The sequence below is a fragment of the Linepithema humile genome, chromosome 6 (genome assembly GCF_040581485.1).
Source record: "Linepithema humile isolate Giens D197 chromosome 6, Lhum_UNIL_v1.0, whole genome shotgun sequence".
Taxonomy (NCBI): Eukaryota; Metazoa; Arthropoda; class Insecta; order Hymenoptera; family Formicidae; genus Linepithema; species Linepithema humile.
Genome location: NC_090133.1, coordinates 18,317,503 through 18,343,094, shown reverse-complemented (window position 1 = coordinate 18,343,094; position 25,592 = coordinate 18,317,503). Strand labels below are relative to the sequence as shown.

The window sequence follows — 25,592 nt, the reverse complement described above, 5'->3', positions numbered from 1 at the left end:
ACACCGCGATTGATAAGCGCACATAGAGAAACAGGGAGCGGGAATAGATATTATAATATGTAACTTTAAATAAACCGCGGTCGGCGCGGTATGTCGGTAAATGATAATGTTAAATAAACATGGTTAATGCGGTATGTCGGTTGATAGTTAATTCTAAGCTTACTTCTGCGGCACCGGCACACATGCATGCTGAAAATATCTAGATGCTCAGTGATCAACCATGAAATTACGTTAATGCAACTGTATTACAATATTACAGTATTGTTATGATATAATCGGCGGGGTAATCCACCATGCGACGAGACCCGGCTTTTGGCTCGCTTCTCGTTTGCGGGATTTCAGCTCTCGCGCGATTTGCGGATCTGCGGGAAATCTTTTCCGATAGCGCCCGGTAAAATATGCATCGATACATATTCAAGCGTCGGCGTGCACCTCTTCTACTCCTTCTCTTCAACGATCTTCTCCCTCTCGCGTTTCGCAGAAGTCGTTAGCGTTAATCGCCTTCCGGCGATCCGCGATCAGCCGACCAAGGAAACGACCGGTCGACCAATCGTTTACATCGGTTGGAGATTTCAAATTCCGTCTGCCTCATCTTTCTCTCGCTATCTCTTTCCTTCTTTCTTGGTCACCTATTATTATCCTTGAACACGAAGGATCGCGGTTTCCCAGCGCGTATTTATTTCTCCATCGAGCTCCATCCCGCCACTCGAATGATCCGCGAATACGAGTTGTTTCTCTCTCGATGGAATTGTTTCAGAATGAAGTTAGTGGGAAAATAATATTAGTTCCGTGCATATGCGTCAACATTAGCTCACCGTGTCACGTTTATTGTCGAAATAATAATTAACAACTTTAATATTGATTTGTGGGTTAAACAGGTTGTCATAATGGTCGTCATAATTATCAACTTTTCTCCCTTCATCACGTGCCTTTATCGCGAAGAATCGGGCGTATAAAATTAATTAAAATTTTAACTAATTACTTGTATACATTCTTCAAACGAAAATTAGAAAAAATATATATGACCGCTTTAGCAGTAATTAATGTTATAAAGTATTTTTTTAATTTGTGTGCGTGGTGACTTTCGGGTAGATGTAATAAAAGCCGCAGGTATAATGAAATATGATTTATTACTAAATTCGCGAGATATATACATTAGGCCATACACATAAGAACATAATCTTTCTCGCAGGTTTTTCGATATCTCGATGAGCGGAACGAAACGCGCGCGATTCCTCGCCGCCGCGACAACGAAGAATCTCTCGCGCGGTATTACCGCTTTTAAAAACACAGGTGTAGAGGTACATATATTTATTTTCGCATCGGCGTCTTTTACTGTGTGTGTATCTGTGTGTCCAGAAGCTCGTTACAACTGAAAGCTAACACCGAGTACATCATCTTTTTTTTTTTAAATAACTACATTTCACCTCGAGCGAAGATACTTCGCGCGAGAAGGCGCACTCGCGCGTTCTCGTCGACGCGTTTCTCATCCGTGTTGGCGATGTGTTTGCGTCATTCGAGACGCGTTTGAACACTTCCGTAACATGACTAAATAGGTACGTCGTCTTCCTGTTTGGACGCAGGATCGGCAGCACAATGTTCAATCACACATGAGACTTTCGGGATACAAAGTATCCACCGTCTCTTCGAGCGGTATTTTATTATTATACATTACAGCGCAGGTATATACAGGATATGTACAATTCTTTCTCGGCTAACGCCGCCGTAAATATCGGAGATATGTCCTCGATAAGTCGCAAAACATACTGCCGCCCAACGACACTTCAAAGCAAATGAAAAGCTAAGCCTGCTCGGCGGAATATGTAAATGTAAAGTGCCTCGCGTTCTCTCCTGTCGTAATCAGAAAAGACGTATCAGCTATGTACAATTTTTGTACGTCGAGTGCGGCTAACTATGCGACGAAGGTTGTTAATTGTACAGTAAAGCGTGATAATCGGGGCTCAAAAATAACGGCAATAAAAAGCGATGTGAATTTTTTATTAAAACGATCTGGATTTAATGAAAGTAGAGTAATAATAGTTACGTGAAAATTTGTTGATCCGTGAGTAACTAAAATCAGAACGGTCGAAGCCACTTTGGCTGCTAATTGTTTTTTCAATCAGCACAAAACAACTGTTTGAATCAATGTTGATGCTAGATATTTGAGAGAGAAGTCCGTTCTTTTTTTATTTTGACGCGATTATTTATATTTAAAATCGAGTGCTTATCCATCCATTTGGAAATGCCGGATTATTCTTTCAGATAGTCGCTCACTCGCACAAACGTACTCTCGATGTTTATTGAGGATTGGGTAAAAAATGGATCGAAGAGGCAAATGAATATTCGATAACGTACTGATATACGTATACGTAATTAATATGGTATGTATAGCTCGGTACTGTCGCGATGACGTGTTACCTTCTTATAAGCCATGATGTAGCACGTTGCGAGAATTAATGATAAACTCGCGCTCGAAACTTCAACCCGCCGCCTTAAAGTTCCGACGGGTCTTTTGCATGCCAAAGAGACACCCCGATCGCGCGCGGAACTTTTCTCACGCGCGCTGCAATAACTTGCTTAAAAATCGCGTTTATTCCTTTTTTTCCCCCCTTCTTTTTCTTCTCTTTCCCGCGCAAATTGTATCTCCGCCGAAACGCGTTTCGCCTCGCGCTCGATTCAACATTTGCCGATAAACCGCGCGCAACGCATCGCGTCCCGGACGCGATTTACGGCAGTCTGAAATTGCTATAAACGAACGGCTGCACATTCGCATTCCTTTTTACGGTTTCTCGCGACTCCTCTCGTATAAGCTCAACGCATCTTGCGAACAATCCTATGATCGCGGTGCCTGCCGTTACGTAGGAAGTTATCGATTCTGAGACGGGAAGCGTGGAACTGGAAGAGCTTAACGGTCATATTTGTTGCACTGTTGCTCGTCGATAAAAATACGGGGCGAGGTAAAAGTGAAAAACAAAGCGAATATAACATAACATCATTTCTGCGTGTGTAGATATAACGCTTCGGTGCACTTCACCGCCAATCGCCGATTCTACTAAAAAATTGTCAGGATGAGAATTTGCATAGTATAAAAAAAACTCATGCGTTCGAGGACTTTCTATTAAAAATGATTTTGCGGTTATACGACTGGATTTTCCATGGATTACGGAAGTTGATCGTGTTCGCGATAAGACGCAGCTATATTGCTCACACAGTCTTCCGAAACTTGAATTGGATATTGAATTTTATCGAATTATCTTCGAAAGCGCGTCTAATTGAACGTTAACAAGCGTATCTCCTCGTAATTATCGCGAGAATTAATTTTGAGCGCGGGTCCACTTCGTTGAGACATCGATGTTTATTGAGTGCGGGCGGTTTCGTTGATTCCTTGCGTTCTGTACGGGAGAACCTGGGCGGGATATGCTATTATATTTATTACGCGAAACACGCGACATCGACCTGTCGATCGCGCTACGCGACACACGACTACACAGCGAGACGACACGCAAAAACACACCGGGGCGTGCATTCGGGCGCGGGAATGTAACAACTATTAATCTCGGGTGAAAAAATAACGCATTTCCGCGGAGAGCCCTGTATAAATATCTACGTCAGCCGTGTGTACGTTGAACTTTGCAAATTAATCGGCTTACGCGCATGAATCATATTTTCCGATCGTTCGCGATCGCTGATGGCGGCCGCTGCCGTTTCTCGCGTGTATATGTTTATATATGTGTTTACGTGATAAAAAAAAATAAACACCATTCACGCACGCGCTACAGCTCGCGTGCTCGTTTCGCGTTTTCTGCGTTTTCGCATGATCTTGCAGGCATGAAAACGCACACGGCAAACAGCAAGCCGAGATGGACTGCTTAACTTTTTATAGAGCTGCGGTTGACATAGGAATTGTACTTTATTTTCGACATGTCAATAATTGTTAATAATTCAAATATATAATGAGAAGTGCTCTCATATATTATTCATGCCAACAAGAAATTAAATATAAAATTAAATTTTTTTTTACATTTGTCTCGTATAAAAAATAAGAAAAAGATAAATGCTTCTTTTCTTCTACAAATTTCATCATGCCATTTATCATATTTCAATTTTAAATTTAATTTAAGTTTTAATAATTTCTGAAAGAGAATCCATAAAATGATAATGACAGAGATTCGAGTGTGCAGATCTATCGATCTTGTATAATTGCAAACGCATAAAAAGAACTGGCTTCTATTAACATCATTATAAGTTCTTTTTATTCAAAATTACCGTTTTATTCTAGCAACGAAATGTTTCCCTTCACACTTATCCATTCAGCGGGCTTTTGGCGTGTAATATCGTATGCATCAAAAGGGTAGGCGACAAGGGAAGAGGGAGGGGGGGGGGAGGAGAGAGAGAGAGAGAGAGAGAGAGAGAGAGAGAGAGAAAGAGAGAGAAAGGCGGGATGTCCGTGCAATTGGATATTCGAGCTTCTTCTTGGCTTCTTACATTAACCACACGTACCAATTAAAAGTTATAATTAGAATGAGAAGGAAGCTTACGACGGGGTTTGACGAAAACGTGTCTACCTAGGTATGGTATATATTTACACTCGGTCGCTGTGCGTACAATCGATAACGATTGCATCCCGACAACGACGGCTGCGCCTGTTATCACTGACAACAATATCACGTCAAGAGAGTTCTCGAATCTTGAGGTGCAATATCCTCGACGCTTTCGATAAATGGACTCCTTTCGGCAATTTTCAGCTAGAATTTATGCTAGAAAAATTTGCAAAGCAAAACTTACGAATCTTACGCAGAAGACTGTTATTTCGATAAGCTATTTTAAAAGCTACTTCCCCGAGATATTATCTTCGTATACATTGTGACTTCAGCTTTTTCCTTTTCACCCAGATTATTTTTAAATACGATTTAGATGGAAGCGAGAGAAGTATTGAGGACCGAAAATACAACGCTCAGGATACGCATGTTTGTTATTTTTAACCGAAAAATATCACGAACGGCAAAGATGTTGCACCATAACGAAAAATGCGCGCGAAAATCGCCAATACCGCCAGGTGTGTTTCTAGCTCGCTTACACCTTCGATACGGGATTTAAACTCTCGATCGCTCGCAGTGTTATTTCTGATAAGGTACTTACTCTTCTTCTCTCCTGTCCTTGGTGAGAAATCTCATTCTTTATCCACGATTCCGACTGGCTGCATCTCTCTTACTTCCTTTTTTTCTCCTATTGATAAAATAATTCGCGAAAGACAAAGGTTCACAGGATCCAAAAGCTTGTAAGCCCAAAAGCGGAAGTCAATGTTTCTATTCGTTGTGTCACGTGACGTTCTGCTGCATATTGAATTTAGAAAAATATATTAACGAAATTGAATTCGAGAATCTTTTTGACGCACTACAGTTTCAATCTAAAATGTCTGTAATAAATGAACTTACAGAATCGGTTCGTTCTCTTCGGGTATATTCGCTAAGACGAAAAATTAGAAAAGTTTGTCTTCGTATTGGCGAGAGTTCGAACCTCCGAGTGCGGTCGATCTGAATCTATTTCACCAGTAACGACGCAGATATCGACTATAACGGAATCATCGAGCGTCGAGGAGGAGTTCCTCGTACGTGCGATAACTTCGTTGGTGTCCATTTGGTTATCGCGTATTTTCTTCCGCGATTAATTGAACTATCTACTATTACGTGTTCGTGGAGATGCCCTCGAGAACAACGACGAGCAGATCGATATCTGTCCGGTTCTTCGCCCTAATTATGAAGGCGCCGCGACATAAAAATCGCGAGATTGCGCGGCCATCGCGATAACAATTGATAAATCTGATCGCGCATCCTCTCCGATTTGTCGTCGCAGTTCGTTTCGTTTATAATGTATGATTGTCTTTTGTCACGAAACGCTCGTCGCCTCTCGTCTTCCGCTTCCTCCGCGATCTGTTTTCTCCCTGTTTTCCTCATGTTACAGTCGTCCCGACGCTCATATCGCGCCAGTAGGGTCTACACGGACGACAAAAATCGTTGCAGCACCGTCGCAGCCACAAGCAGACATAGCGAGGGTGTCGCGAGGCTAGCGAGACCTCGAACTGAAACATAAAAGAATGAAAAGCTTGTAGATTGAGCTTTTTTCCATTTTCATGAATGTTAGTGGATTATTCAGCGATTATTTATTCTTATCATAAAATTACTTGAATCTTTTAACAATCTCAACACATAAATCATAATCATATCATTTATAACACATAAATCATCGTGACAAACACGTTGCTATATATACACATATTTACTGCATCATACTCGTATTTGCTGTTAGTTAATCTATTATATAGCCACCGTTGTTGCCGTTCTGTTTTGTGATTAAAATTATAGAACAGTTACATAGTAGAAATGCATTCAAGGCAAACGTATTGCTAAACCTTGACCATGCAACTCTCCATGTTATAACAGACTCTCGGTCTGTTATGGCAAACGGAAAGACCGTGCGCGTAATTTTATTTTTTCCAGAAATAATAGCGAAATACTGCGAGAGAGTGAGTCGACAATAGCTCCGGCTAGGTTATGCCATATCGACGACTGATATTGTATTTCTCTTTATATTTCCGGAATGAGTTGAATGCCGTTCCTTTCGCAACACGGGTAAAAATACCGTACATGTTCATTCGTTCGCTCTCGACAGAAAAAAAAAAAGAGAAAGAACGTGGAATAACTCTGAAAAACCATATCGAGTGGTTAGACGATTTTCAGTAGCTCAATGGGGCCCATGAGTTATGTCATATGGATGACTGGTATTGTCTGCCTGTTTACGTTGTCTGAATGCCGACCACATTGTTTCGCTTTACATGCGATGTATGACGGTCAAGTTGTCACACGTCCATGATTTCCCTATTTTCTGATGTAACGGAAATGTAGCGAGCTTTCGTTCGGTTCGTTTTATCGCGATTCAGTGATTTCTCTCGTCGACGAAACTGTCGGATTATTTTATAAAAATTTTTCCAGCGGCAAAATATAAATGTGCTAAAAAATCCGGGCTCCTTATAATCTCCCTCAACGAACGAAGAAAGGTACAGATTTGTCGCTTGAAAAAATAACGAAAAAAAGAGTGAGCTATTAATTATGCGAATTACATTTGTTTCGATAAACAACGCTCGTAATTTATTGAAATGCGTATATAAATGGAGCAGATATTTTTTGTATAAAATTTTAATTTCCCTTAATGTTTTTCACGATCCCGAATATGTATAATGTTTTATTATTAATTAATTTTATAGGATATTCATGCGCCGCATGAATACGATGGATATGTTCATGCGAATACAATGCATTATTACCATAAAAATATTTTTTTGCACGCTGCTTTACTATGGTGCTCGCTGTAATTTATCATGCATATGCAATGTATCGATTTTTTAAATTGTTCAATAATTTTCCTCCATATTTTTCTGTTAAGTTTTTACATTTTAGCGCTGTCGAAATAGAAAAATATTTTTTTGCATGCCGCATTACGGCGCTCACTGTAATACGTCATACATATGCAGTAATATCGATTTTTCATATTGTTGAATGATTTTTCCTGCATATTTTTCTGTTAAGTTTCCTCATTTCTTGCACGTGTTTAGTGCAGTCGAAATAAGTGCAGAATGAGAAAGCCATTGGCATTGGGGATGCGTGGTGGACAGTGCGAAAATAAGAACGACGTTTGCGAAGTCGTTCATCACATTACGAAACGTACCCGTAAGTTACACATCCCAACTGAACTCGCTTTTCCAAAGAAACTAAGCTTATCGAATTATCTCAAAGCACTCGTGCGCCACGGAAGCGACGATTCTAAGTGTTTCTTGTTCGAAAAGAACCTAAGACTCGTAATCGTCATTGCAGATCCTGTGATTAGATACACACGCCAATTCACAGTTACACAAATCTCCGAATTTTTCTTAGACATATATCCATACTTAATAATTGTCTTTTGTTTAATTGTATTATATAATTATCAACTTTTTATTTTTGTTAAAAGTGATTTATTTAAATTATGATTTGACAGATTTATTTTTATTTATTTTTATATCGTATAAAATAGATTATTACATATTCCTGGAATTATATAAGTAGATTTCCGCGTATGCATTTTATTATTCGTGTCATTTATTATTGATATGACAATGAGAAATTCGCGCGAGCGATGCATTTTTTTCTATCTCACATTTTAAAATAATCTTCACCTTCAGTCTGCTTGCGATTGAAATAATTGAATGTCACGATTAGCATCACAGTGTCACTCACGTGGCGACCAAAATCTTCTTTTCGCGAGAGACGGAAACTGAATTTTCACTCTGAAAAATGAACGCGAGAAAAACGTAAATAATCTCTATGGCGACAGAAACAAATTAACTGAGAGAGACCTACGGCAACAGTAGCTATAATATACTCATCTTGCGCATAATAAATGCGTGCAGCTTAATTTCACTTTTCAGTACAAACGTAATTATGCAATTAGCAGATACGTAAGAGCGAGGCTGCGAGAATCTTTTAAGATGACGAGTTAACTCGTCTTGTCTACGCAAAATGGATTAAAGCCGGTCGGGTCGGACGCCTCGGCAGGATTGACGACGTCGTGACCGAGTTAAGTCGCGACTGGGTTAAAGGAGGAACAGAGAAAAGGAAGGATAATTCGAGAAATCGCGCGGAGCGAGGAAGGGAAATGGGAGGAGTGACAGGTACAAAAAGGGAGGAGTGACACAGAAAGACGGGAAGTGGCCGTTGATAGAAAGAAAACTGAGAGTCGGCGGAGGTCCGCGCGGCGGGCTATAAGGTAGCCGGCTCGGCGGTAAATGCAGGAGGCGTAGCGACGCTTCGGCCGTCGCGTAGGGCGCTTCCAAGAACGATTCCGCCTAACGAGAAAATCGAAAATCGTTAAGAGCAATTTCTTCGAGTCGTTCGACGTCTTTTCCGGTTTGCCTTGCCTCTTTTTACCTGTCCTCTCCTGCCCTATCCGCTTGCCCGCTCACCCACTCCGTTCGACCTGACTCCACCGATCGACACCGGTTGTCGCGTTCTCTCTGCGATCCTTCCTCTCATTCTAGCGCGGGCGGTGCCTCCCCGCGTGTCCGTTGCTCCTTCGCGTTTATTTCTTTTACCCTTTTACCCCCTTCCCCCCCGTGTCGTGTAACGCTCGGTTCGCCCGGTCGATATTCGGAGGTCCACTTAAGCAATTAGAGCGAGTATTGTTCGACGGGCTATCCAGCGACGATAAAAGCATGCGACTCTTCCCAATGTTATAACGGACATTTTCGAGAATTCTTGAATATAATAACGTGTAGGCACAATTACGACAAAAAGGTTATAACAGTAATCATCGAGCGCTGTCGTTTGAGAAAATTCGTGAATTATTTATTAAGAGGAGTATGCTCTTCTTCGAGTATGCAAGAACTCTCATTATTACTACAGTCCGACATTAATTTTATTTTTTTATCAAATTAATGAACCGGTGGTAGAGTCCAGAGTGTTTTCATCGTGAAAATTTTGCGGAAAGCGCCTCACGTTGACGCTAACAATGTGAAAATTGGCTCGACTTATGGCTCGCATATTTCCAGACGGCTGCTGCGGCTGCCGCAAAACATCCCGATAACTAGGCCGCGCGCGTTTGTATGCGCCGAAATGTTTGTTGGTTTACAATAGCGTAGTTATACGAGGAACTAGTCAAATGCCGCGTATTATATGCATTGTAATTCCCGCCGACCGCCCGCGGGATTTGTATTGCGCGGCGTGACGGCGTGCGGCTAACGCGCATTTGATTATTCTCGTTGCGCATTCGTAATGCATGAATCGTTTCGGTCGTCACGGTCTCGCGATGTATTCTCAAAAATCGCGCATCGTCGTCGAATCGAGAACGTTTACGTTCTAATCGGGATGCAATTGCCGATCGATGCAAGGACCGATCATTCATACGCGACGCATACAAAAATAATAGCGTGATTCGTGCAATATGCAATGTCGCGATGCCTTCGATAAACCCAATTTTCGCAATGTTTTAGATTAATCTAATTTTCAACGCAAGGTCTTACATCGTCGGTTAATTTGTGTCGCGATGTGACAAATCGTCGATTACCTTCGCGATTACCTCAATCCGTAAAAAACGATGCTCCATTCAATTTGTGTCGTCCGTAACCGTTTCCGATATCTTAACTGCCGCTGGTATTTTCGTAGCTATAACTTGGAAAAATAGAGAGCACGACACGCAATAACACCCTGTAAATTACAGACGGGAAATACGCCGGTGTCCGCCGCAGGTGTTCCAAAGGTCGCATATTTTTCGATGTATTTTTGCACCGGCAAACAATCGTATACAAATGTGGTAAATCGTTGATTACCTTTGCGACTCTAATAAAAGAGAGAGATGCGCGCGCGTATTCGAAGCGCTGACTGATCGGTTGCGGCGGCTCATTCCGGCAAAATTGACCTGAATCGAGGCATGATGCTCCAGGCGAAGAGTATACCGCGTTCTCGTATCTCGTTTTCGCGCGTTTTCTCTCTCTCTCTCTCTCTCTCTTCTCCCCCTCGAATGTTGCTGCTACTATTGCGATTTCAACGACCAGTCAACTGCGAGTGTCTGCGCGTTCCCACGAAAAATGGTCTGCTTACATCGCCGCGAAATATTGCCGCCGCGTTGCGTGTAAACGAGTGCTCTCGCGAAAAGTCGATTTATGGTCCATCGGGCGGGTCGGAAAATACTACTCTGCGGTGAAACTCTCGTGATATATATCGGCACATGTCCGATGTGTCGCCGCGCCGGGCGCGTATCCGCGCACGCTGTAACGCTACCGTGCGCGAATCGTGAATTTCTTATCGTAACTCGAATTGCGTGACACGAGGGATTAGCTGATAAATATTTAATCGCGTTGCGCCGGTTGCCACCGGTTGCCGGGGCGCGTTGTCGCGCGGAAACGCGGACGCATACACAGACACGCCGCGCCGCTCTGTGTACGATCTGATGAATCACGTATCCCTTCGCCCGACCTCTTCCCGGGCCCGCGATTTTCCCTCCCGGCGCAACACCTCATGCAAGGGGAACGAAGCGCTTTTGCACCGGTGTAATTTCGCAATTATCGCGTATATGGTATGGCTTATCGATTGCCTTATAACACGGCCCCGGATACCGAAGATGAGAAAAGGGACAGAGAGCAGGGGAGAGGAGAGTGCGAAAAGTGGTCGGAACTAATTTAAGTAGGAATTAGATGATAACGAACGCACACGGTCGCGAGTGAATCCGGGGCGCGGCGGAGGAAAGGTTAAAGTAGCTGCAGGTGCAGCCGGGTGGGCGCGCAGTGTTGCGAGAGCAGGTGGTAACGGTTGTAAATTATTGTCTTAATTTCTCCGCAACACCCTCGTCCTTTCCCGCCTTCTCTCCTGCCCCCACGGGAGCTGAGTCGGTCGGCTCGCCGGGCCCCCGATATAACGCGGTCCCAGGCTAATTTCGTATGTTAGAAAATAATAAAGCTATAAATTCCCTCGAGTCGGTCGGTCTGAAAAAATAAAATAAAAAAATAATAAGCAGGATATCGATAATCGAAGCGAGTGGGAGAAACTCCGGAATATGGCCGGCACGATTTAATTTGTCTCCGCTGCTGTGCTCCGTCACGGTAAACGTTGGATATTATAATTCAAACGTTTCCAATTTGCACGATGTAATTATTAAAATTTGTTTTAGGTCTTCTATTTTGATATAGGATCCTATTTATAATTTTACATGTCATACATATTATAAATGCAATTACGAATAAAGGAAGTCTTATGTTACACTATCGTGCGCATATCTGAATTATAATTGCGTTATAATTATATAGAGAGTGTATCGTGTCTCTCTTTATATAGATATATTACATTATCTATATGTTATACAAGTGGATGTGTAATTAAATCGTGTTTCTGCCGACTTCTCATTTCCCGATCTGTCATCATGGTTTATTATTATTTGGTCACGTACATCTGTATACAATAATTTAATAAAGGTATATTATGAATGAAAATGATTTAATTCTCGTTGCAAGCGCATGATTTATTCTCGGGACCAGGACAACGCTGTCTCGAACTACCGTATGTGATTAAAGTTTTTGAATTGTGGATTATGGTTATTAAATTTGTCAGTTTACTCTGCGCACGCGGTGTGTAATTTTCCGTCCAATAAAGTAGAACATGTTGATGCAGTAGCAGAAAATTTCAACGAAAATACTAACTTTATAAATATAATTCCGATTCTGCAAATTCCTTCTATGTTTAAATAGCACATCAAATTATACCGAGTTCTGCCTCTGACATTATTGCGAGTTATATTATTATATCTCAAGTGGATTCGGCAAAGATGAATATTGTATAATATATTAACCGAGTGCTACTTTAATATTTTTATCTTTTTGCGCACGAGTTTAATTTACTTAACTGAAAAACGTGCCAGACTTGGCATGCTCAAGTATTCCAGCACAGTTAAAACAATGATTGATCATCTCGTCTCGTTCGCCGGTTATATGTCGATTATATTTCGTATCACGTGGAGACTCACCGAAAACTTTGGTGTCGCGCGTGTCGATGAATCGGTCGTCGATGACGTAATTCGGTCTCACCGTCGCCTCGCACCTGCAACAAGACATTCGATCATGCTTCAGAGTCGGTGGTTCTTCTGGCTCGGTCGGTCAGGCGGAAGGGTGAATTATCGCGCTCCATCGCGCGAAACTCACGTAAAACGAACTCCTGCTCGCGAGCGAGCGCGATGTATATTTATGGGGTATGCGTCGAGCTGCGCTATAAGCAACAGCTCTGTGTTTGAACGACGGAAATATACTACACTACGTTATAAAGATGAAAATTACCTGACGATTATCTTGTCGCTGACGAGATGACTCGGGTTTAGCTCGAGTAGCAGACTCGATATCGTGGAGTACAATCCGTGTTGCTCGAAAAACATCTCCGAATCGGGCTTCACCTGGAAAAATCAACGTTTGTTGCGCAACGCTTCTCTTCGCGATCGAATCCAATCGCATTGAAAGTAACTTTCCGATTCCAGCATCGGGGAAGGATGAATAGAATTCGTCGCGATGTTCCGCCGAGCGTGGAACCATCGATTCATACTGTTAAAAAGTTGGAATATGGATGGACGAGCAACTGCCTCGCCACAAATAAATCTTTGTTATTGTCCAAAATCGTGTGCGTTAACTCGAAAATCAATGCCCGCATCGTTAATTAACTTATAGAGAAAATGATTAACAAAAGCAAAAAAAAAAAAGAAAAACGAAAAAAAATGTAAATACTGATGTACAGAGAAGGTTATTGTTCCTGTATTGCAAATATGGCGACTAATTATCGCTTCTTCTACGTAATGCTATTATTCCAATATTCGAACTCGTGTTAATTAACGGAGGTTCTCGGCGAAACTGATCCTTACGTAAGAAGGACGGCGGCATAAATCCAGAACACGGGACGTAAGGATACGTGTGTGGTAATTATACGTCTAATAAATTGTAGACCTTGGTTACGGAACCGAAAAGCGAGGGACGTTGCACAATCTATGCGTTCGATACATCGCTGCATCGTATCGGACAGCGTAGACATCGAGGAGGAAATGAGAAGCGTGAATGTGACGCTGCGGGGCAGATGCTTCGACGTGATTGCACCAATTCTATGGGGTGTACACCGGGCGCATCGCGTGCTACGCGATAGAACGAACAAATATCGTTTAGAGACGAAGTTAATATCGGCGCGGCGGCTTCGAGATTATCGTGAACTTGATTACGGAGTCTCGTGTTGAAATGGAATTAAATGTAAACAGGCGTGTTGGCAAACAACACCGATATCCCGGATGAAGTTCTCATTATTGTATATGAAACGCAGTAAATGTTATAACAACTGTTCGTCTCTCGTTAAAAAACACGGCTTTAATGGACGTAAAGATGCAGAATATAGAATGACCGAGAAATTGTTGTTAGACTCCTACGTGTAGAACAGAAAACAAATATGAAAGTAATTTATTTGAGAATATGTGGCGTGGTAGAGCGTTATTATAATCCCGTAATATCGTTATAATTATTGTAATTATCTTTTACTCATTATATTAGCATTAAGCTTTTTTCCTATAAGCTTGCTTAGCGATTATTATAACATTTCTGCGTAACTATTTTCAAAGTTATTATCCACTATGTTTGGATACTCGAATTTTCAGTATTTTTTTACAGCAAGATTGAGATCTCGTTCAATTGATTGCATTAATTAACTAACTAAATAAAATAATATATTTGCAGCTGTATCTTGAATAGCAAAATTTCAATACAGGTTTAAAGCACTTATTTTTTATTGATATCAAAATAATATTTCAATCGGAGAAACGTAAATGGATAAAAATATTTTTTATTATTATTATTATTTTATTACATCGAAAAACGATGCGGAGAGAGCGAAATATATTAATGATACTCTCCGACGTTTCTTTGGAAAGGTTTGTCAGATTCGCCGCATCCATGTCTCGACTTTATGTAACAGCCAGATATACGGATCTCGCTTTGTAATTCAACTCCTCCAAGTTCTTTATGTCGTATGTCGTATTTTATACGACTAAAATTTCCATTTTTTTGCGCGACAGCGACACAATTCCTCCACTCACTTCTTCCGCGCCGTCTTTTCCCCGTCCGACTCTCTCCCATTTTCCCAATTCTATTTCCGTACGTATGATCCTATATGTCTTACCGTTTATCTTCGAAAGTCGGGACACGGCCCCGTTGCCTTTTCTATTAATAAACCACCTAGCGACTGCACCTTGTACGTGCGTACGTGCGAGTCGAACTTTATGCGGGCGCGCGAGCACTAGTCGTACGAGCTTGTGAATATTTCTTTTGCGAATGAAAAACTTTGATGCGAGCCGCGTGTGTGCGTGAACACGCGCGCCAAGAAAGACGACGGGCAACGGCGTGGAACGTGCGAAAGTTGACGGACGAAACTTCGTTGAAAGTTTCGGCGCGATGCTCGTTTGAAGCAGAGAATTCCGTAATTAAGGTAACGAAATCGCCGAGACTGCCGTGACGCAGCCACGCAAATGGGGCGAGATGGGCGAGCTTGTGTTTCATCGTCGTTTAAATGTTGTCGGGGAGGACAATCGGTAGGTTGCGCCCTCCGCCCCGAATGGATAAGCGTCTCGAGGGAAGAATGCTGATGATATACAAAACGGAGGGCCGGCATCTCAGGAACGACGAAGATCCGGCGGACACCGTGAGCGCACCGTCGAAATATTTCAGCAGCCGGATATCGTTTCGGGGCATATTATCGATAAATTCTAACGCTTTACGTTTTCTCTATCGTTTATGAATTCTGCAGTGCTCTCTCGTCTGGTTTTGTTGCCGCGCGCATACGTCATCCCTTTGTAGCTCGTAGACGACGCGCGTTCCATCCTGATACGCTGCACTATATATTCGACTGTATGTATTCCACTTTGTGCAGAAATACGATGCAATTTTGTCGTCTCTTGGCGTAGCTACACCGGCGTAGCACTTACGTGCTTATCTTTGAACAGTTGTCGTCAAGCAGTTCATCTCGGCGTTGCGCAAAAAGCAACAACGAGATAAGAAAAGAGCCGGAAGATTAAATCATTTTTAAGCCACGTTTCTCGACTCGGCGGATACGCTTGATCCCGTTGATTGCTTCCACTGTGACTCGCGACCGCTACCGTTCTGACTTTTCTCTTTCTACGATTTTCCAACGATATATACAATATCGGCCGAGGGAAAAAAAGTACGGACGTATTCTCTGACCAAAAAATGCACGATAAAATAACCGGGAGAAACTGGCGAATATCTTTGATTTTTGACCGAGCTTGTAACTATTTTGAAGCTATCGACGAGACGAGAGTAGAACAATTGTACAACGACAAAAATAATACAAACAATAAAACGAGCTGGGAAATCTATACGACGAAAACATTAATTTCATTGCATAACTAAAAGGCAAAGGATTACTACAGCCATAACTAGCGCGGAGTAAAAAGCTAGCAGTTTCCGCTGTATTCCCGTAGCTGTATCCTTAAATTAACTCAAGTAGACGGTAAAACCAAGCGCGAGTATTATAACCGGATGCTTTCCTCGCAAGATTTTCCTCGGCGAGGAACGTAACTTTGCCGAAAACATGAAATTACAGCGACTCGCAAGTGTTCAATTTGTGAAATTGAAAACGAGTCGCCGTTTACGCGGAATATTCGTTAGCTGCGTTAAGGCGAGGTAGATCCACGTGCAAGTGTCAATAAATACCGCGCTTAACGACCAGAATGGACAAATCACGTCGCGTAAAGTGTGCGAGTGCTTTCCGGCTGAAAGCTTTGAAGAGCCGAAGATTACGCCGATACAACGAGCGACACTCCTTTAGGGCTTCGCAGTGAATCGCATGCGGCCGAAACTTTCTCTTCTTATCTTTTGGACTTCGGTCTTCCTTTTCCGCTGCAGTACACCTCCCCGTCTCGGCTGTTCCCTGCCTCTTCCTTGCTCCACCGAGAAAACTTCGCAACGCTCCCAACGACGTCCATTAGAAGTTGCGCGAGTTTAGTATAGCACTTAACAAGTAATATTGTTTCGGAAATGTTCGTGTCGCGAGACTCGAAAAACCTGTTAACGCGAGTCAAGTAATCTTGCGAAGAGAAAAAGTTCGATCGCTTGCCAACTTCGGGAGTACATCGTGGATGAGCAGCATGACGGGGGAATCATTGTCGTCACAAAGTGACGAACAGGACAGCGATTGTGAAGCAACAAGGTTTTTGAGAATCTATTCTTTCATTTCAATCGCGTTTTTGAACATAATCGCAAGTTCTTTTCTCTTTTATTTGCGTTTTACCTTCGCAAACAACGAACGTAAATTGATATTTATTTTATTCCACTTAGCAATCTGTGTTACTTAATTTTCAATTAATTTTGATTCAAATATTGTTATTGGCAAATAGCTACGGTACTTTAGTTTCGTGACATATTTGCATAACTTTTTTTTCTAATAATTTTATGAGACGATAGTGTATTTTCATCAAATAAATATTCATTTTCAATATACATTAAATATATTGTGACGAAGCTTTATAAAATTTTGTTAAAGATGCAAATATTCTAGCTTCCTCTGTAGCGTAGAAAAAAATTTAGTTGGAACGATTATGACGCGAGAGAATATATAGACAGCTGATTTCCAGAGCTCTACTCTCGCGCCAGCAACGCGCTTTTTAACCCTTTGTCGTCGGATGTCGTCGTATAAAAGCGGCGAGAATGGCAGCACTCTTCGCTGGTCGTCGTCACACTAGCCGAACGACTATTTTTATGAATTATGCCGCTGTAAAAAGAAACGATCCACACCATTGTGACTTGTAACGCAGCTGGCGCACTTGGGCTCCACAACGAATATTATGTCGCGGTCGTTCGCATCTGCGGGGGACGGTGATAGATAGACGGCAATTTCGCGGCTCCTAATGAATTCTTTCTGGCCGAGCAAATATTACCAGTTGGTGCGTTGAGAAACGAGCTTTCTTCAAACGCCCGCCCGGACGGGTTATATTCCGGTCTAATTCGTTGGCATTACACCAATTAGTTTTTACGACGATCTCAAGTGCTTCCCGGTTCCCGCTGTGTTTTTCCACACTGAGGCGCACACTACGTATACTTATTTGCGATGGCAAAAAAGTTATTACGTTAGAGCTATTACATTACAAGACTCACGAATTACGCTGCGAAATCGGGGAAAAAAGCGTTTATACGCGAGGTGTTTCGATAAATAAAGTATCAAGAGGGACGAGCACCTTACATGGGAGGTTTGATATATATATATATATATATATACATATATATTGGAGTTGGTTGCTAGCTCGTACTCGATGGAGCACAGCACAGCGAAAAGAAAGAACGAAAGCGCTGTATTTCTGGGATGTTTTCAGCGCGTCTAATTGTTTCTATTCGTTCTTGTCGATAGCCTAAAAATAATTGCAAACCCGATCGAAAATTGAAGGCTTTCGTCAGTTTCCTCTCGACAATTTTGTCAAACTTCTTTATTTTTAGTTAGAGCCAAGAATATGTCCGTGCTTTCTTTCCTCGGCTGCGCCGAAAGCGATACATCAATATGCATGCGATAGAAACTCCGGCGGCCTCGAGCGATAGAAGGATTGAATTATTCGTGACGTGGCGAAAGAACGGAAACTTTGTAATAATAACGAAAAAAAAAAAGAGAAAAATGAAGGTCCTGCGCACCGAAAAAAAAGAGAATCTCTCGTTTCTCTGTCGACTTGTGTGTACGTTTTCAGCGCGCGAGAAACGGACACCGACGAACGACCGCCGACAGAGCGTACTGGATTTCGTAAAAACACAGCGCGGAGCGAACAAGCGGCATAAGTATAAAGCCCGCTTCTGCATTCATCTGGGATCATTGTGCGGCAAGGAGAAGGTAACAATTAAGCGGTGGACTCTCGTGCGAATCTTCCTTCCCGCCCCGCGGTAGCTGCCTCCACTGCAGACGTAAATTGATCCCCTTTCCACTGCACATCGTGGATTAATTAGAGAGCTACGGGTTTTTTTCTCAGCTCGCTGCATCTTCCAGGACGCGCACTTTTGACCGGTTTTTATCGATTCGCGGATATTTTCCGCGATGCTGCGAATAGAAAGTTTCCAAAATGGGAAAAGAGCGTAAAATCACAATGTATCAGAGGCAATTCGTGACGTGTATCAGAAGGCTTTGAATAGTGTCCGGTAGTGGTCGGCGCAGCTGCGCCCGTTTTGTCGGCCGTTAATTGGAGCTTTGGCTCATCAAGCGTCGCCGTTGCTAGCACGATGAAATCGAGCCGCGACGGTCGAACTCTCAGTCGGCTTACTGAAATCAGCTTGCCGTTCGCTTTCCTCTTCTGCTTTCCACTATCAACGGCTCTCGCCAATATCCTTGCATTTACCATCCGACCCCAACACGTGACTGCTTCGCCCACCGATGTTGCCCATGTGCTATTGCAAGCTATTTTCAAGCTTCGACACTACACATATGTATAGTGGATTTTGTGAAAGCTTAGAAACTCGTACAATGGCGCAGGTATCTGCCATAAACGCCTTTATACGACGGCAGCACAATAATACTCGCGATATCGATTATATGATATTCCTTTTTCTCTTTTCATTTACTTTGTTCGACTATATTCCGTCGACTGAAGTGATACACTAAAGATTTGGTTCACGGACGACGGCTTAATGTTTCTACTTTGTGCGAAATCTTCCCCGATGCTGCGAGAAGTGGTTCTTAAGAAATGTTTAAAAGCAGTTGCTCACCTGCTGGCCATTAACGAACCATTTGAGTCGCGCGGCAGGATGGGACTTGTCGCTGGTGCAATTCAGCGCGAGAACGTCGCCACTCGCGTACACCTTTTCCTCCCCGGTTATCTTTGGCGTTTCGTTAGGTAGCACTGTGAAACACGAGAGAACATTGTTAGGTGTACATACGGAGAATTATACGAAGATCATATTTATTTCAGTCGTAAATGCGGGCAAATCGGATCGACGGACAAAATGGAGCGTTTTTAAATATTTTATAATATAATATTTTAAAAAATCGATTTGATTCGTCTGCACTTATCTTATTTTTAAATAAACTAAGATGCGGCTGAATCAGGTAATTTTTTGAAAATATTATAAAATATTTTAATATAATCCGTTTTGCTCGCTGATCCGATTTACTCTCGTATTTTCGCATCTTACACGCATAAAAATAGTATTACACAATATTTCTGTGATAACAATACAGATTGTAAAAGATTTATTATAATTATAAATATTGTACTGCTAAAGAAAGGAGCAAACATTTTCATCTCCATAAGTTAAAACATTTTGACAATCAGTAAAACTTGCAATGTATTTAGAAGAAACAACTGTCGCAGAGAAAGAGGAGAGAGAAAAAGAAAACAGACATAATTCTTAGAATACGACTGTTTATCTCTCGGTCTTATTTGCCTACGACATCTCTAATACTAAATCCTACATTGTTCCGGCGGTATAAAAAACAGCTTTGCGTTCTTTGAGAACTTTGCGGTAAGATGTATAAAGTCAGGGAGCGCCATTAACAAGAAGTTTTACAGCCACTAAACGCGCTTATTAAGCTTTAGATCTGGCGCATTTAAAATTTCGGCGTATACGTGCCACCACGCGTTAATGTTCCTCATAATGAAGCGGCCGTACGACAGGCTCGCGTAGACACGATTAATAGTCGAAGCTGGGAAAGTGAGCACCGTAAGAATGCATCGGGGATTAAGGGCTCGCTTGGAGAACACTCGCGAAATTTACGACGACGGTCATGCGCACGTTTGTTTGACGCGCGTATTTTCTGCTGGAAGCTTCCGCTGAATAGAAGATAGATGCTGTCGGTTAGTTTCAACTCTAAAGCTGATGCTGAAGTAAATTTAAATTAACGCCTTTCTGCACTACCCATTTTTAATTACAAATTTAGAATATGCTGAGCTCAAGGGAGGGATGGAGTATTTTTTCAAATTCTTCTTTTTTGTGTATTTAAAAACGTTGAAAAAAAGCATAAGGTAAAAAGATTTTTATAGTCCTGCGGAAAATTTACCTATAAAATTAAAATTTCTCTCTAATTTCAAAAAGATCTGTTATCTACCTAATTAAATTTTAATGAAATAAAGATTAACTAATTATGGATAAGCATAAATAATGATCACGCTTATGAGTGGATTATGTAATTATTCCCGAGAAAATATAATGTATATTTAAAGAGTTATTCGGTTCTAATATAATTATAAATACAATTACGGACACAAATACGCAATTTCTCGATTGCAGCTAAACTTCACTCCGATAGTCGTTGCCTTTATGTAGTTAAATCGACTCCGTATGCACCGAGGGTTAATCCGAGACGACGAGATGGTTCTTATCAAAATCACTCTCGAAGATACCATCGCGATAAAAGTGCATCTTCCCGATAAGCTTCTAAAGCCATCGCGACACTCTGCTTGGAATATTCAACGAAGCCATTCCGAGTCTTACAATAACGATCTTTCAGATTTACGCCAAACTGGCGTTTCCGCCGGAAACTCTGTGGCTGCATTAATATTATTTACAGTAGGAGAACGTCGCTTGTTCGTCGTTTAATTGTCAAATTAGTAGAATTATACAAAGAATTAATTCAGTGTAAAAATATTACGAAGGTTCTTTTATGCGTTTGGTCGAATAAAATAAAGTACGTAACATAAAAAAAACTTTTTTATATTTTCATAAATTTTTTATTTTCACAAATTTATTGCACTTGTAATAAATGTCTCTCTCTCTCTCTTTCTCTCAAAAACGATTGAAAAATAATATTGCCAAAAAATAAAAAAAAAAAACATGCGATTGAAATTTGTAATGTCGTCAAAGTTTCGAATAGATATGAGTAATTATTAATATTAATATGATAGATAGAACAGACAGAGATATTGATTGAATGAATAGGCATGTTTCCATACAATTAGTCGCTAACATTTTTTAACGTTTGACAATAAAATTATCGTCGAACCGGCGGCACGACGGCGAAATAAATTCGAATAATTTACGCTCGCTTGCTCACGTTGAAACGCACTCGCCCGATGGCGACGGAAATGCGATCGAAGTTGCACGTTGGCGGAAAGAGACGAGGTAGAAAAAGAAAACGCAAGCTGACCGTTAAGTGAAAGTAGGACATATCAGTCGCAAAGCCAGACAGACAAATAGGACATCTATTTTTATGCGAAATAAAATAATTATATATTTGTTAGCAAACAAGAGAGAGAAAAAATTATTAACAAAGAAGCTCATTTTATCTATGATTTTAAATTGTAGTTATAAATGTACAAGAAATGTACGGGAATGCCTTTGTCTCCTGTCTCGTGTCTACGCTTAATTTTTTATATATCGAACGACTTCTAAAATTCGCCACGTTGCAAGTGAGAAGCCGCGTGACGTACAGCGCGGATTATCGATCTTTGCGCGGACTAGCGCGAGGGAGGAAATTTTGTCGCAAGGATGCAGTGGGAGACGAAAAGCCGACAGACTGGAGAAACTTGGCACGACGACAGGCCTCCTCGAGGCCTCTACAACGGTCTTAAAATTCCCCGTCTATCCTGCCACCCGTCTTCCACCCGCAACGACCTGTCTCGCTCCCGCTAGCGCGAGCGCTCCTGTCCTCTTTCTTTTTTTCCGTCTCCTTCGGCGCGGCCCACAGCGTCGGCGGCGGCGTCCGGTTACGGCTTAAGACTTACGACGTCGTAATATTTATCGCGTTTCGACGGCTTTATGCACTCTTAAACTTTAATGCTCGCTCACCGTACCTCGCGCGCCGACTGGACGAATTTCGTGCTCTCCACCGAAACGCGAGCGAAGGCGCGCGCGTCCATCGCCTGCTCGCTTCTCTTCCTCGAAATCGACCGAAGGCGATGCGGATAAAACTGGAAATACGGCGCGGTATTTTGTAAAGTTGGCATTCAGAGTTCCGCAAGTTGGCATGCTTGGAATGTAGGAAGACGAGCGACATTGATCCCGCGTGATTAGCCCTTTTGCGAGATCGATCATTTCGCAACCTCATCTGTCGTCTGTCTGATGTCTTAAACGAGGCGCCTAGCGATTCTATGTCACGATTGCATGTCCTTATTTATTGGAAATTTTATCAGGCATGCCAGTAAAAATCGATATTTATCGTAAGAAATGTAATTTTTTTATCAATCGATGCTTTTCGAAGCCTGTAGGATCTTATTATGACGCGCTTTTAAACTTTTCGCACGTTGAAAAAAAAATATAAAAAATTATTAAACTCTATTAACTATGTTTTCGTCAGCAAATTACACCTCCATTTTTAACCGTATCTCTTTTATTGAATTTTAACAACACATACGGAATTATTTTTGTTTGGCGCAATTGCAACTTCCGCGCGAACGGATAACTGTTTGAGGAATTAACTGAAGTATAAATGCGCTTGATTTACACATGTGTCGGCGGAATTTTCTTTTCATAAAATAAAAAAAAAGTATTAAAATTCATCCACCGAATTATATTCTTTTGCGAATGACAAACCGTCTGTTGTAGCGAAATAATTATAAGGCGATTACGTTTGCCAATAGCGGGCGGAGTCCCCGCGTAATCGTGCCTATCTTCATTGTCGAGCCGCCTATGTTGAGGCGAGTTAATATCTAGTTGGGAGCCGCTGTGTACTATGGTATCGCCCACTTTGACCGTATGATAATCCTATTGCAACTGATCCTGCGTCTAGCGTGTGCTCGAGATAATTAGATATGCTTCCTTTGATCCTCGTAAGAACACCATACGCATCTACGCGCACGGCTGCTTGGATCAAGTATCCGCCGGAGGGATTGATCGCTCAATGTCCGAAACATTGCAGAATCGGAATCATGTACTGGTCAATCATCAATCGCAGATGTTAATCTTTGATTGGAGAATCAGCGCGATTATGCCAGCGGATATTGCGCGTTCGTTATCGGGTTTCGTCTCCCATTTGCTACTTTGCTTGCATTTGCTTTGTTTTCGACTAAACCTGTCAAATTTGCAATACTATACACTAGTGCTACAGTACGCCGCAGTATTGTATAACTGATAAAAGCATCCAGAAATCAGGATGCACGGAGATCAAATAACAAAAGAATAGACAGACAAACAAAAAAGGCAGATGACGTTTTCATGCGCAGATTATTGATGAATTTGTAACGCCACATGGACACGTACGTACGTTCGATGGCGCAATCAAATAAAGAACTGAACGATTAATCAATCAAACTGTTATTCGTTTACCCGCTTGAACTGGTCAGTGGAGCAAACGATTATCTGTTTGTCCATCTAATCAATGAAGCGATTATATGGCTGTTTTTTATCCGTGATGAAGTAATGAAAAATGTCCGGAATACAAAATAAATACACAATAAATATGGCTTTATAAGTAAAAAAGAGATTAATTGCACACAATGAATAATTTCAAAATTTCCTGCAATATTTTCCGATATCATTTTGTTCATAGAATTACATAAATGTATAAAAACTTTTTTCAATATTTTCATTAGTAGCATTTATGTTTGTAATGCGCATTAAATTTGAACTTAAAAAAAAAAAAGATATCAAATTTATTTTTATTTGTATGAATTTATTACTGCACAAAAAGAGTTTGCAGAAAATATAACAGCTATTGTGATTTTAAATTTCCAATTTTAACCGTCAATCAAGACTAAGATGTTACATTATGTTTCGCAATATTGTTAAATAATTCTTTCACGCTTTTATCGAGTTTTCATCCGATAATATTTCTATTATCAAAACTGCGAATCACATTTTATTGGTCACCAATTTATTTGATCCCATTGCGAACGAGCAATTTCAATGAGACGCACCTGACATTCGCTAATTACCGCATTCTACGACTGTTAGATTGTCTTGCGAGCAATACCGGGTTTCGGTGGCACTTGCAAACTTACGCGACGCTGTAATCTGATATCGCCTGCGCTTCGGAGTTGCCGTTAATTTTGCAAACTAATCGGTCCATCGTAACTAGACGAACGTGTAAACGCGGTAGCGAATCCACGGTTAGAGTGTAGGGCTCGTTTCACCTCCCGAATAGGGTGGAGTATTACATGTAGGACAACAAGTCTCGGCAGCTCCTCATTTCTTCATGAAAATACAATCGCTCTCTCGCTCTCTCTCTCTCTCTCTCTCTCTCTCTCTCTCTCTCTCTCTCTCTCTCTCTCTCTCTCTCTCTCTCTCTCTCTCTCTCTCTCTCTCTCTCTCTCTCTCTCTCTCTCTCTCTCTCTCTCTCTCTCTCTCCCTTCATATCTCTCTCTCTCTCTCTCTCTCGGCACGCTGCTGCCAAACTCCACTGCATCGTAGTCTTTAGTCGAGTTACCAAAGGGGAGACAACGGCATGGCCACGTTCAAAGCATTATTAATTAAACGCGACACCAGTCCACTCACCTATGACCTCCATACTCGCATTGCCGCTAACTGAGCTGAAGCTCGGACCCTCCCCGCTAACTTCGCACTTGTACATACCGGTGGTACGGAGAGTCACGCTCTTCAGTACAACTTGCTGGTGGTCCGATTGAACAGACTGAAACAGACAATGTAGACTTGTCACACGAAGAATCAAGATGCGAATAAGCGTACGGATAAGCACTGAACTGACTAGAGAATTAGCAGACAAATATAAATTACCAATCTATTTGAATAAATTTTATTCAAATAAAGGAACATTAATTGCTAATATCTCTATTTTATGTGTCAAATTAAAATTCTGTTAACTTTTTTTCGAGCGCAAGAATCTATTCTTGTAATCGAATCTGTATTTGTATATTGTATAATTAAAATATCAAAAAATAAAAAATTATGAGAAACGTAATAAATTGAAATAAATATCCTGACATATAAATCTATCAAAATGCGAAGGCTGTTGTCATATTTATATATAAATAATATTGTTAGAAAATCAGTTTTTCATTATAAATCAAAACGGAGCTGTCAAATGAAGATAACTTATATTAAAAATAAATTTTAAAAAAGCAAGATATTTTAGTTATATCTGACGGTTAAGAAACATCGCATTTAGTAATAATTA

At 41.3% G+C, this 25,592-nt stretch overlaps 1 protein-coding gene across 7 annotated transcripts in view; it reads right to left on the bottom strand.

Annotated features, from left to right (window-relative positions):
• Positions 1-1,111: 1,111 nt before the first annotated feature.
• Positions 1,112-25,592, bottom strand: part of LOC105674723 (uncharacterized) — a 237,534-nt gene continuing 213,053 nt past the window's right edge. For 4 of the 7 annotated variants that reach the window (XM_067357834.1, XM_067357833.1, XM_067357836.1 and 1 more), the window contains 4 exons: positions 24,953-25,088; positions 19,292-19,425; positions 12,851-12,963; positions 11,957-12,617 (listed from right to left, as the gene is read on the bottom strand). In XM_067357834.1, the coding sequence (XP_067213935.1) occupies positions 12,419-12,617; positions 12,851-12,963; positions 19,292-19,425; positions 24,953-25,088 (582 nt within the window). In that variant the 3' untranslated portion in view covers positions 11,957-12,418. Of the gene's footprint in view, positions 6,080-11,956; positions 12,618-12,850; positions 12,964-19,291; positions 19,426-24,952; positions 25,089-25,592 lie in introns of those variants that run through there. The other 3 variants (XR_010890910.1, XR_010890909.1, XM_067357837.1) reach the window with 3 other exon arrangements.